Source organism: Phacochoerus africanus, chromosome X (genome assembly GCF_016906955.1).
Source record: "Phacochoerus africanus isolate WHEZ1 chromosome X, ROS_Pafr_v1, whole genome shotgun sequence".
In the NCBI taxonomy this organism is placed as follows: Eukaryota; Metazoa; Chordata; class Mammalia; order Artiodactyla; family Suidae; genus Phacochoerus; species Phacochoerus africanus.
The window spans coordinates 46264918-46278557 of NC_062560.1; the positions used below are offsets into that span (position 1 = coordinate 46264918).

Consider the following 13640-nt stretch of genomic DNA (forward strand, 5'->3'; position numbering starts at 1 on the left):
TCTGGGGCAGCAGGAGGAGATCACAATTCATCTCTGGGCCTAATGGGAGAGGTCCAAGCTGGGTTAGTGGTGACCACAAAGACTATTCTCTATCTGGATTTTCAGGGTCCCTGTCCATCTCCACCTTTCTGAGGCCAGGCTCTCCAGTAGCCAACAGACACAAATTGGCTTCTTCTCCCTATCCCTTCTTGGGATTTCCCCATCCGTATCTGGGTCAGTCCACTTACCTGCTGATGAGGTTTTCTGCAAGCTGAACTAAGCGCTGCATCTGGGCATACTCCTCATCAGAGAGGCTATCTTGAGATTCCTGGGAGTCCAGCTGGGGTTGAGAGGCAGCTTGGATTTCAGAGTGCTTGCACTCCCACATTTTCATTGAGTTCTCAAAGTCCTGGAGATGAAGACAGTGGCAGATCTTAATGACTGCCGTAGCCAAGAGGGCACGTGACAGATCTGAGACTGCTATTTGTGGGTACAGTGGGAAAAGGTGAAAGAGGGCCCCATCCATTCCTCCATACACCCATCTCCACACCAATACATCTGTCCAACATTTTATTCAATGCCTCTTTCATCCTAAGCACTTGTAGTTTTTGCTATTGCTGTTATCATGCTAAGTCTTGGGACAACAAACTTGAATCAGACAGATGTCTGCCTTCCAGAAGCTCCCATATGAAGGCATTATGATCAGTTAAAACAGTGGAGTACCTTTCATGCTCCCCTCTTTGCCAAATCTAGGCAATATGTTCTCATGGATTTTAGATCCATATTTAGACACATCATTAGAGCCATATTTAGAGACATATTTAGCTTAATTTTTTTTCAGTTGCACAATGATCATCATAATCCAATTTTATAGGATTTCCAACCCACAACCCCAGGAGAGACATATTTAGTTTAATTTTGGAATCATGCTTCTGTCCTGTACTAGTTGTGTGACCTTTAGTAAAGGATCTAACCCCTCTGGTCCTCATTTTCCTCACCTGTAAAATGGGAATAAGTATATCTACCTCATAGGATTGTTGAGAGGACCTACTTGGAAGCATACATGTAATGTGCCCGACACAATGTAGGTAGTTTATAAACCAGCCATCCCATCCCTTCCCTATTGCTGTTTCTATGGACTGTGCACAGGCTAGAGTGGAAGGAAGCCTCTAAGCACTGAGCATCTGATTGATAATGGCTCCTTGCTGGCTTTAGGTTAAAGGTTTAGCTGAGGTGGGTGACATTTGGGAATGGAATATTTTTAAGATACCTTAGAGGAACCTAAAGCCCATAGTCAATGAAACATCTCTTATTAAGGGAGCAGATTTCTCCATAACCACCTGAGGCCTTTAGCTCTCAGTGCAGTGGAGGGAGGAGGACAACTCTGTCAAAAACCACAGGAGAGGGTGCCTTGTCTCACTCTCTTGGACAGTAGCTTGCAAGTGACTCTATATATCAGCATGTGGGGCACGTGTCTGCAAACGCAAGTTCCCAGGAACTGCCCATCCCCACTTGGATTCAGTGGGTCAGTGTGGGTCCTGGGAATGTGCATTTCTAAAAGGCATCCAAGGTGCCTCTGATACAAACGTCATGCAGACCTCCCTTTGAGGACTTTTGCTTGACTGGAAGTATTTAGTACTCAGGTGATAGATACAGATAAGATGGTAGAGGAACCCAAGTCAAGCCTTTCCCTTCTCACCCGATCTCTTGTTAGCATCTGGGCAGCATTCTTGTATCTAATCTTGATAAGGCCTGGCCTCTGAACCCAGGCCTCTCCGTCCACCTGCACTGGGATACCTTCTTCACCATCGATGGTTATCATCACCTCGCGGCACTGCCAGAGAAGAAGAGGAGGGAGAATGGGGGAGAAAGAATGAGGCAATGTATAGACCACTCTGATGGCCTCACAGTCATGGTCGAAATGAATATCTGAAAAGGACTGGCAAAAATGTGAATTAGGTTATCCCAGGGAGGAAACCCATGTTTCCTGTGGGCTTTTTGCTCCTTTGGTCCCTACCATCTCTGTTTCTAACCTCGGCCAACACCTTGCTGCCCACCAGATTATCTGTTCTCCTCCATCCTGCCATTATTATTATTATTATTTTTGTCTTTTTAGGGCTGTAGCCTATGGAAGATTTCAGGGTAGGGGTCGAATTGGAGCTGCAGCTGCCAGTCTACAACCCAGCCCATAGCCCACAGCCACAGCAATGCGGGATCCGAGCAGCATCTGCTACCAATATCACAGTGCACAGCAATGCCAGATCCTTAACCCACTGAGCGAGGCCAGGGATCGAACCCGCGTCCTCATGGATAAAAGTTGGGTTCATTACTGCTGAGCCACTACAGGAACTCCCACCCTGCCATTCTTATATCTGGTCAATTCTTGGGGCTAGCCCACATCCTGGGTTGTAGTCACAGAGGTCAAACCTTATCTGGTGCCCACCTGGCCTGTGCCTACCTGGGCAATGCGATGATGATGCAGGTTGATGATACGGGACATTGCCATCTGTACGGAACCAAAGATTGCCACTACCTCCAGCTTCCCATCATCTATTGCAGGAGCCTCATATTCCTGAGGAGGAAGAACTGGGTTACATATCTCACTCTTGAGAAACCACACCTTGTCTATTGCAAACAGGTATGCTTTGAAAGCTCCTGGTGAGAATTTTTCTAGCTCATGAAGAGTGGAGAAAATACTACATATTCAGAGGGGAAAGGATGAAGTTAGGAAGCCAATTTGGGAAAAAGGCACTGAGATCAAAACTCAGCCCCTTTTGAGATCACAGCTCTCAACTGGTTCCCTCTCTGTCCAATCTAACATCGTAGATCCCCAAGGCCAGTCCCACTGGTCTCATATGGCCTTCCTTCTTGGGTGAGCTCAGAGGAAAGGAGTCACAGCCAATGTCCCAGGAGATTTTATTGACAGACCTCCTTAGAGAAAAGAGCATGGTCTAGGAAACCTTTCAAGGATCTGTTAGGCCTGAGGAAAGAAGATCCAAGGCCCAGGTAACATCTAAGAATTGATCTGATCCTGAGTTTCGGGATTGATTCTTGTGCTCTGGGGTGGTAATTGCGTTTTTTAAAAATCCTGATCATATAGCTTCTGCTAATAAAGGTTCCCAGCCCACCTCCTCTTATTCTATACTCTAATCAGTTCAGCTCTCTTTTCTAATAGACTTTAGAGGGGTCAAGCCTGTCTCCCTCTCTGTTCCTTGTTCCATACTCACTGTTGTTGCTGTGCTGCTTCCCCAAAAGTTGACGCCTCCGGCATAGCTGGTAATGTTGAGCACTACAATGCCTTGCAGGTTTGGCAAGGAGATGGCTTCTCCATCACACTGAAAGAAAAGAGTAACCCTTATTGGCTGGTGCTTTAGATACCAAAGTGAAGAGACATTTACAGAGATGGGGGCAGGGCTCTGTCCTCTCTTTATACTATCATTATCTTCTCCATAAAATGGAAATTTATCTTTATGCCTTCCTCCCATGAACTGGGTGTGAGGATCAGAGTTAAAGCTTGGGAAGAACCAAGGATATAGAGGAAAGTTGATTCCTAAGGTCATGATATTTCCTTTCTTCATGCCCAGGAAGGATCGCTCTCTTTTCCACTCACCTCCAGGTGCACTCGTTCTTCCAGTTTCCTGTAAGAGCGCTGGAAGAGTTCCTTGCTTCCCAGAAGGCCATACCACATCTTGTTCTTAAGGCGGCTGCTACAGGGAGGAGATAAGGGTAGAGAAAAGTAGTCAGTGGGCGAGTAGTATAAAGATACATGGATGAAGAAAAGTAAGAGGAGACATCAAGGGTCTTATAGGGAGGAATCATGTTCAATGGTAACTGGACGCAAGAGGGAATGTAGGATATTGTAACTGGCATTCTCATAAAAACACCAGCTACAATGGGTTCCTGGGTCTCCCTGAGGCCTCAGCATCCCATTGATTTGTCACTTTTACTTGCTGCTGATATTGGTTTAGGCTTGGAAGAGACAGGCTATACATAGAAAGTAAGACTCATAAAAAGCTGTGAGCATAACTGGCTGGTACACACCAGCAACCCTGGCAAGTGCCACTCTAGGAGCTCAAGATTTCAGCTGCTTGGAATCCATTTCATTTGAAACATGTGACTCTTAGACTGTAATTTCTTTGAAGCATAACTTTTCTGGCATGGCGGAGGGATTTTCCATGACCTATATGTCAGACAAAATTCAGTGCTATAGAAAAGAGCTAAGCTTACTGGGCAGATTGTACAGGAGGAGGAGCCACCAGTGGAAAGAATATGGGACAGACAAAGATGTCAGGAGACTTGTGGTGGAGGTGGGAAGGACAAGGTCCTGGTTACTGTGCAGTCTGATAAAAATAGGCTAAAATACTTAAAATCACTAGAAAGGCTAGATAGTTAACTGTGAGCTTTTATTTTTTTTTGTAATTTTTTAAAAGTCTAGTTGATTTATCATGTTGTGCCAATTTCTGCTGTACAGAAAAGTGACTCAGCCATACATTTATATACATTATGTTTTATATTCTTTTCCATCATGGTCTATTCCAGGAGGTTGGATATAGTTCCCTGTACTACACAGCAGGACCTTGTTGCTTATCCATTCTAAATGTAGTAGTTTGCATCTTTTAACCCCAAATTCCAAGTCCATCCCTCTCAACTATGAGCTTTTAAAGTAGAGCCACAGAAATGAGCCACCACAGGACATGAGTTTTGAAATGTAAGAAGGCTAGCACAAAATTATTTGGACTCTGCTTTAAACTGTAAGTTTTTGGGACACATTAGTTTCCTTATCTATGAAACTAGTTTAGTTATATGGAAATGCAAAATACCTAGAACAACCAAGACCATTATGAAGTAAGAACAGAGTTGGAAAACTTTCATCTCCCAATTTCAAAACTATAAAGCTACAGTTATCAAGGCAGTGTGGTACATGCATAGGATAGACCCACAGACCAATGCAACAGAAGTGAGAGTCTGGGAAAAAAACCTTACATTTATAGCCAATTGATTGTCAACAAAGGTGCCAACACAATTCATTGGAGGAAAGGATAGTTTTTAAAAATGGCACTGTAGTAAATGGATATCTATGTGCAAAAAGACGAACTTAGATTCTTACCTACTTCTATACATAAAAAATTAACTCAAAGCAGATCACAGACTTAAATGCAAGAGCAAAAACAACAAACATTTTAGAAGAAAATAAAGCAAAATTTTAAGACCTTGGAGTAGGCAAATATTTCTTAGATGTGGCATCAAAAACGTGGTCCATTAAAAAAATGGACTGAAATTCAAAATTTTTCTATTTTACCATTAAAAAATGAAAAGACAAGCAACTGGGAAACTCTTTGCAAAACACATATCTGATAAAGTACTTGCTACTCAGTCCAGGCCTGCTCTGAGAGAGGAGTTCTGGTGGCATGTGGCAGGGGGGTGGTGGTAGTGGTGGGTAGAAGGTGTGCCTCTTTTTATTTGTAGGCCAACACTAGATAGAATGAAATCAGTAGGTGAGGGGAACCAGGTTAGGAATACTAAGAACCAGTAGGGCAATCTTTGATATTTTACAACCTTGCCAAGCAAAAACAGACCTGAAACCACCACTGGGACCTTGTCAGGTTCTCAGAGACAGAACAAACTGTGTTACTGTTAACAAAACAGTTATGTTTACATAGCAGTTCACAGGTCAAGACTAGGAAGGCAGCTCCAAGTTCAGGATGCTAGTGCAGAGTCATCACAGATCCAGTCAACATTTGGGGCCAACTATCCCACTAGGCTAACCTTGGACCAATGTTTTTTACTTCCAAAAGATGAACCTCTTTCTGTTGCTTGTTTTTGAGGTAAGGGATGTAGGGATATATGCGTGTATTGCAAGTGTGTGTCAGCATGTAGGGAGGGGAGTTTCTTCTCCTTACTTGTATTGTCCTGGATGTTCATCTCTTCTGGTGTTGAATTCCAGAGAAATTTTAGCATCTAGTCCAATTCCAAAGTAGTTGTTCATGACACACCTTTCTTTGAAGCGTCTGAAAGTAGCCAAAGGGAAGAAGAGAATAGGCATTGGTGCAGGAAAGAAGTACTGTTATCACTGGGCTGCAGACTTTATCTGCATGATCAAAAACCACTGAGGAAAGGCCTCTACGTTAGGCACACGGCTAAATGTTCTTGAGAGGCAAACGTAGAAGTCCTATTTATGTTAACAACTAGCTTATTAGCTGTAAGAGAGGATACCCCCCCCCCCCATCTTTGGGAGTATTCAGTGGGATTGGGACTCATAATAAAGAAGTCACCTTTGGAGACTCTCAGATATGAGTGGCCAATATTTTCCCCACAATAAAGGGAAATAAGAGTCATTGACTTATTCCCATAAATAACATTTAATATCTCAGATAAAAATATATGATGAGATTGGATTGTGACAATCATTGTACAACTATAAATGTAATAAATTCACTGAGTAATAATATATATATATATATATGATGAGAGTAAAGTCTGCACTACTATTTTCAGAGATTATGAACTCCTCTGTAGTATTTTCACATCAAAGGACAAAGTAACCATACATCTAATGGAACAATAAAACTGATAAATGAGGGTAGATATTTATACAACGAAAAAAGCCAAGCAGTTTTTTGATTCTTCTGCGTCCATCTCGGGTGTCAACATCAAAACCAGCATTGTGCTAAAGCCAGTTCATACCAGCTTATGTAAGCTGATTATGCCCATCACTTCCCAACTCTGCACACATTATATCAGTAACTTGAAATAGGCCATGATGGGAGGGTTTATACCAGGAACAAATCAGGGCTTCCTCCCGCCAGGAGAGCCGGTTGTTAAACATTTTTCAGCATACCATTGATCAAAGCTCATTAGGTAGGTCTATTGAGGCCTCAGACATGAACTTAAAATCAATGGTAAAGTAGAGGGGAGTGGGGGTTGGGATAAGAATAAATGGGAAGTACAGGAAACTTAAATACTTGCTAGCTATGTTTTTCTTTTGAGAAACTGAAAATAGGTACAGTTTAGCTACTTAATCCCAGATTTTTAAAAAATTCCTTACTAAACTGACCCTACATCTCTCACATGAGATTTGCCTCCCTTGATCATAGTCTAGAAATTGGGGTTTCTCTAACTGATGTAACTGATCTTCATGGAACTCAAAATGAATCAATGGGGTGGAACTTGGCTACTGGGGATATTCTAAAGAGGTAAGGCTACTGAGATGGATGTCTTTAGATTTGCTACCTAGTTCCCTAAATGTCCACTTACTTCTTAGCAACTCCAATCATTTACTGGTAAAGGAAACAGTGAAAAACAGGTCCTTTGAAATGACAATAACATTTATAATAACTAAAAATAAATAGTTATAACACATAGTATGTAACTATGGGTGCCAAACACTTCTCAATGCAAATACTTTGCATATATTAACTCAATAAATGCAGTAAACCTATGTGGCAAGTTCTACAATGACCTCCATTTATACAAGAGGACACTGCAGTTTTGGTTGAATTACTTGCGTAAGGTTATACAACTAGTAAGTAGAGTCAACAGTTGGTTCTGGGTATCCTTAGAATATTCTCTCAACTAGAGAAAGGAAGAAGCCATGAAGAGGTGATAGGCCTGAATACTTACATCATTTCAGGTGTAAAATATAAGTGTTCCAAATTGAGGTTTTCTAGGTCTTCACTTTTGAGAGAAGATATAGAAGACAAAGTACCAAGACGAGAACCTAGACACAAAAGATATCACCTTGGTGTCAGATACAAACAAAAAGCCCTTCCTCCCACTTGCATTTCACCCTACTTTCTCCATTGGAGCAGAGTCAACCTCAGTGACTTTCTCCTAGATAATATTTATGGTTCTCGTTCCAAAGAGGGATCATTTTGGATGGACAGGAACTTCCACTGAGAGACTAGTTAGGCTGGGCTACTTGCTTGCTGGCAGTGAAACAGCTTCACATCTTGGGTTTCATCATGCCAGCCTTTTCAAAGTACCTAGTGGGGTCATTACTTCTGGACATGGGCATGGGATCCTATAGTGTGAGGTTTCTGGAGAAGGAGTGATATCTTCTGCAGAGCAGGACTATGGCTCAAGGAAGATGGATAAAAATACACATTTATTCTCTGGGAACTAGAAGACAGAGCAGAGGTGAAGCTTAGACTAAGAGGAGAAGAAAAGGATCCTTACGGTGTCTTGGGCTCATCTGGTTAATATCTTCTGAGTCATCTTCCAGGAAGAAAGTTGAACTAAAGTTCTTAACTGATATTGTCTGTCGGCTTTGTTCATCAAGAACTATAGAGAAAAAGTAGAAGGGAGGAAAGGATAGGGACGGGAAGAAAAGGGAGGAAGGAAGAGAGGGAGGAAAGGAGGGAGGGAGAATTGGTCACATTTCTTGAGCAATTCTTTTGTTTAGTTAATTTCAGTCAGTGTGTGGGGAGACAACAGAAACTCTCATTTGATCATCACCTCTCCATATTGCCCACTCCTCATATCCATGCCCAAGCTTTCTCAATTTTACTTGATATTCTTTTCCTGTTATCCAGTAAATGTGGCTATGAGTAGAAGCTCTGGGCCAGGGGTAGGGGGAATAGGGTGGGAAATCTGCTCTTTTACCTCCATTCTCACCTACTTGTTAATTCATTTACTCACATGACCTTTGTTCTAAACTTAACCCTCTAGGACCATGCCATTCCTCCACTCAAATGTCTGATAAATACCCAGAATATTTGAGGAGTTGCCTTCCTTTCACCAGCTTATATATTGAATAGCTCAGATGCTCAGCCTATGCTAAAGCTCACAGGTTCAATCCCTATTCTACCTGGGGTGTACCTTTCTTTGTCCCAAGGCCACAAGCTGCACTTTTTTTTTTTTGCTTTTTATAGGGCCATACCCTTGGCATATGGAGGTTCCCAGGCTAGGGGTCCAGTTGGAGCTACAGCCGCTGGCCTATGCAATAGCCACAGCAATGCAGGATCTGAGCTGAGCCGAGTTTTTGACCCATACCACAGCCCATGGCAATGCTGTTTCCTCGACCCACTGAACGAGACCAGGGATAGAACCCACAACCTCATGGTTCCTAGTTGGATTCGTTTCTGCTGCGCCATGATGGGAACTCCACACAAGCTGCACTTCTGACTTATGTACTGATGGAGCAGACAGGGTTAGTTTTAACAGGTTTATGGCCATGTTAGATTGGTGTGATCCCTTCTACTTGGAAACTACCTGCACAAATAAAGGCAAACTGGCTATTTAATGATTTCGCAATGCAGAAGGGATACTTCCTTTCTTTCTTAGAAACTTGGCTGAGGTTTTACCTAAAGGTAGCAAGGCAGGAGAAGGTACCATAGCTTAAAATCAAAGGCCAGCCAAAGGGACTTCCTTGCTACGTGAACTTTTGCTCAATTCCAATAGCTCAGGTAGAACACACTTGCTGTTACACCATTTTCTGATCTGTTTTTCAAAGAAGCATTGTGGAAAAGAAGTGGGAGCCAAAATGTTAACATAAGAAGCTGGAGGAGTTGAAAGAGTTTTCATACTGAGTTGGAAGCTTGCAGATTGTCATAAGTTATGGGAAATGGCAATCAATGCCAGAGCTGACAGGACCATTTTCAGGGCCCTTGTAACTGATTAATACTGTGTAAGACATGCAGAGATAAACACTATTTTCTTTCTAAAATCATCATAGGCTTAGTGGTTGGAAGGGAACAGGAGCAGGTGGAAAAAAGTTCCATGTCTGGAGGTGGAAGTTGATGGAGCTTTGAGCTAAGCCACTTAGCAGCTGTAATTATTTAGGATGAGTGTTAGTTCCAAAAATAAATAGGTAGCAAGAGTTGAGTGCCTGGGAGGCAGAAGAAGTCAAAGGGGCAGCTTATCGGGCTGAGGCTTTTCAAATCAGCAAAGTCAGAAGACTGATTTTGGATGCTTTATGAATGCAGAATCTAGTTAAATTTTGGTAGTAGTGTCAAATAGCAGACCCAGAGTGAGGGAGAGGAGTATACCATCCACAGGAACCTTCTCTTTCCTCTACCTCAATCGCCACAACCCTGGGACCCTTACCTTGTTCAACTTGGAATATGATGAGTTTCAAGGACTTCTGGAGATTCTGGGCCTTTGTGGCCAGCTCCATCTTGCACTTGGCTATGTGGTCAATTTGTGGGACGAAGGGCTTTCCATCTGCCGTGGCACTGTCTGCATATGCTGTAGTACTCTTCTCAACTGCTGCATCTTCAGCAAGGATATCAATCAGGACACTGAGCTTGTCATACATTAAGTCACTCTATGTGGGGAAGGAGACAGGGCATTGTTATGAGGGATTCATGCTCGAAAGGACAGAATGAGGAGTCAGATGGTATGGAGAGATGTGGGGAGGAGTTAATAGTTGGCTGGGAACATTGACCATAGAAACCTGTATGTGGGGAGATGAAAGTTTAGGGTAAGAACTACTTGGGTAGATGTAATAAGATAACCAAAGGGTGTTAAGGGTTCAAAGAGACATTTGTTTCTGAGCAGCTGCAGGCATCAATGCATGTTGCCTAGTCTTTTTCATGTCACAGTGGCCTGTAAGATGATGTGTAATATGGCAAAATTGAGGAAAGATAAACATTTCTGGATTGGTGGTTTCATGGGCTTGCTCCTATGGATGTGGATATGGTTCTGGATGTGTGCCTGGTGTCCGCCTTTGTCTGTGTGGATGTTTGCGGGGGTGTAGTGTGTGATTATGGCTTGATTCCCAGCTCCATCACTTACTAGTTTGTGAGTGGAGGCAAGTACCTTAATCTCTTTGCATTTTTATATTCTAGGGTAATTGTGAAGATTAAATAAGTCAATACATTTTAAGTGCTTAGAACAGTGCCTGGCACAGAGTAAGTGTCATGTTAAGTATTAGCTATTACTGTTACTATTGTTGTTATAGAGGCGAATGTGGGTGTATTTCTAGCATGTAGTTGTATATATTTTGGAGCATGTTCTGGTATACAGCCATGTTCATGCATGCTTGGTGCACACCATCTAGATGTGGACAGATGCTTGGCATATGCTTTGGTACATGGTACATGGATAAGTATGTATAGTGCCACCCTTCATTTGGTGAAGGGTAAAAAGTTTTGCACCACAAAGAGTACAAGAGAAAAGAATGGAAACTTACTTTCAAAATCACAGACTCTATTGCTGTATTGTTCTGTTTTATCCGGCTCCAGGCCTTTACGATATCAACCACAAAATCTTCCACTGCTGAGCACAGGAATCTGGAAAGATAAGATAGATGGCACAATGTAACATGGACCATGAGGTCCAGAGCCCTTCTCTCATTATGTTAGTTTCTATATTCCTCCTCTTCCTTTTCCCTCTCTCTTTCTTGATCTCTCCTCTCTCCCTTTCCTTCTCCCCCTACTCCCTCTCCCCTCCTTGTTTATTCTGATTCTTCATGTGCATATGGTGAAATATGCTAATATTAAAGAGAGTTTAAATAGCATTTCTTAGCCCAAATTCTGAATTTCTAGAAAACAATTCAGTTGGTTCAGCTTGGGTCAAGATTTCATCCTAGGTCAAATCAGCTATGGTTCAAAGATCGAGCTAATTTAGTAGAGACAAATGACTTTGGAACTGTAGGGAGTGTTTCTCAAAAGAGAATGTGATATACTTGGTGAGAACCCACTAGAGTCCCAGGAGGAATGAGTGACCCACATGTTTAGAGGGGGAGATTGTGTTGCTCAGGCTATGAGAAAGCAGCTGTACTAGGTACTACAGAGAGTTATCTAGGAATCAGATGGAAATCTATCTTTGAAACCTTCACCCCAATCTCATCTTTTTTCCCCCTAAACTTTCCATTCAAGAAGTTTTAGTTGGGAGAAACTCTACTTGGAGAGGTAAACATGCTTTCCTTGGCCATAACCCCCAACATATTAAAATGAGCCCCATATCTGCCTAAGAAATGGCTCATGAGGGGCAAAAACACCCCAAAGATTGAGAGCCAAAAGAATACTGACCTGGTTGCGATGATCATCTCTGTCGGATACTTGGCCTTCAGGATTTTGTTCAACTCAGTGGTTGCAGATTCTAAGTGTTGGATGGCAGCAGCCTAGGGGGAAAAAGAGTATTGAGACCTAGAATCTTAGCGCTTTGATAGGGTGCTACCCATCCTCACCCTTTCATCTCCTACTGATGCTCTACCTGCAACTCAACTACCTCTCTGAAAATAACCACAATTAAAGAATTATTGTTGAAGAACTCCACAGATACTCTTAGATCTGTGGTCATTCTAAAAATAAGAGGTGCATATTGTTTCCTCTATGAAACTAAACACTCAAAAATTCATATGAAGGAGGAACTGTTTGTTCCATGTTTCAAATGAACAAACAAATTCATATTATATAGCTAGTAAATAATAGATCTGGGATTCAAACCCACATCTTTCCAACCAAAGTGTCACCTCTTATATATAAAATTAAAAATAATAATAGGATCCACTTATATAGCACTTACTATGTGTCAGGCTCTTTTCTCAGATATATGTATGTGTGTGTGTGTGTGTGTGTATTTTTTTAAGTAATCCTTTTAACAATTCTATGAAATAAGAACTATTATCCCCACTTCACAGAAATGAAAACTGAGGCATAGGAAAGGGAGAGCTGATGAGTGGCAGAACTAGGATTTGATTTCAGGTAGTGTGGATCTTTCTTTTCTTTTTAGGGCCGCCCCTGCAGCATATGGAAGTTCCCAGGCTAGGGGTTGAATGGAAGCTGCAGCTGCCAGCCCACACCACAGCCATGGCAATGCCAGATCCAATCTGTATCTGCAAACTATGCCACAGCTCACAGTAACACCAGATCCTTCACCCACTGAGCAAGTCCAGAGATCGAACCCACATCCTCATGGATACTAGTTGGGTTCTTATCCCATTGAGCTATAAGGGGAACTCCTAGTCTGGCTCTTAAGTCTGCTCTCCTAACCACAACTTATATGCATCCCTCTCCATCCCCCCCTATATTCAAACATCTACCAATTCCTGATGATCCTATCTCTTCAATAGGTTTTAAATATGTCCACCCACTTCTCCTTATCTCTATTACCACTTTGCTAGTCCAGATCACCATCATCTTTTGTCTATACAATTACAGAACTGCCTATCTTTTTTTCCTTGTCTCTAGTCTTTGTTCCTTCAATTGTTTCTCCACATACCATGGGGATATTCTGCTTAAAACATTTATATTAGCTAGAAAACTAGATAGATGGATAGAAATGTGATTAAGAAAGTATAGTAAAATATTAATGGTAGAAACTACCAGTTAAAATTTCCTACTGTTTAAACATTTCATAATGGAATAAGAAAAATCCTTATGTATTTCTCATTGCTCTTAGGACAAAAGTTCAAACTTTTTGGGGGAAGAGATCAAGGTGGTGGATTAGGAGGACATAGAACTCATTTCCCCCCATGGACACATCAAAAGTACATCTAAATGTGGAGAAATTATCACAGAAAACTAAGTGGATACTGACAAAGAATTTTCAAAAACCAAGACTGTAAGAAAGATGCACACAGAATTGAGTAGGAAGGGAAGAGAAGCAATCAGTTTGGAACCTGTGTCCCTGGGAGGAGACACAGAAGAGGGATGGGATTAAAAAGGCAGAAAACCTTTTTGGGGAATGAGCAGTTCAAGCCACGTAACGGGCACCAC

The 13640-nt window shown here is 42.0% G+C and overlaps 1 protein-coding gene across 2 annotated transcripts in view; it reads right to left on the bottom strand.

Annotated features, from left to right (window-relative positions):
- The window catches only part of DGKK (diacylglycerol kinase kappa), a 169833-nt gene that overhangs the window by 7673 nt on the left and 148520 nt on the right, over window positions 1-13640 (bottom strand). For both annotated transcript variants that reach the window (XM_047765459.1, XM_047765460.1), the window contains exons 13-23: window positions 11952-12043; window positions 11111-11210; window positions 10024-10243; window positions 8155-8259; window positions 7600-7696; window positions 5880-5987; window positions 3590-3686; window positions 3207-3314; window positions 2438-2551; window positions 1679-1813; window positions 228-388 (exon numbers count right to left, since the gene is read on the bottom strand). In XM_047765459.1, coding sequence (XP_047621415.1) covers window positions 228-388; window positions 1679-1813; window positions 2438-2551; window positions 3207-3314; window positions 3590-3686; window positions 5880-5987; window positions 7600-7696; window positions 8155-8259; window positions 10024-10243; window positions 11111-11210; window positions 11952-12043 — 1337 coding nt within the window. The remainder of the gene's footprint in view (window positions 1-227; window positions 389-1678; window positions 1814-2437; window positions 2552-3206; window positions 3315-3589; window positions 3687-5879; window positions 5988-7599; window positions 7697-8154; window positions 8260-10023; window positions 10244-11110; window positions 11211-11951; window positions 12044-13640) is intronic.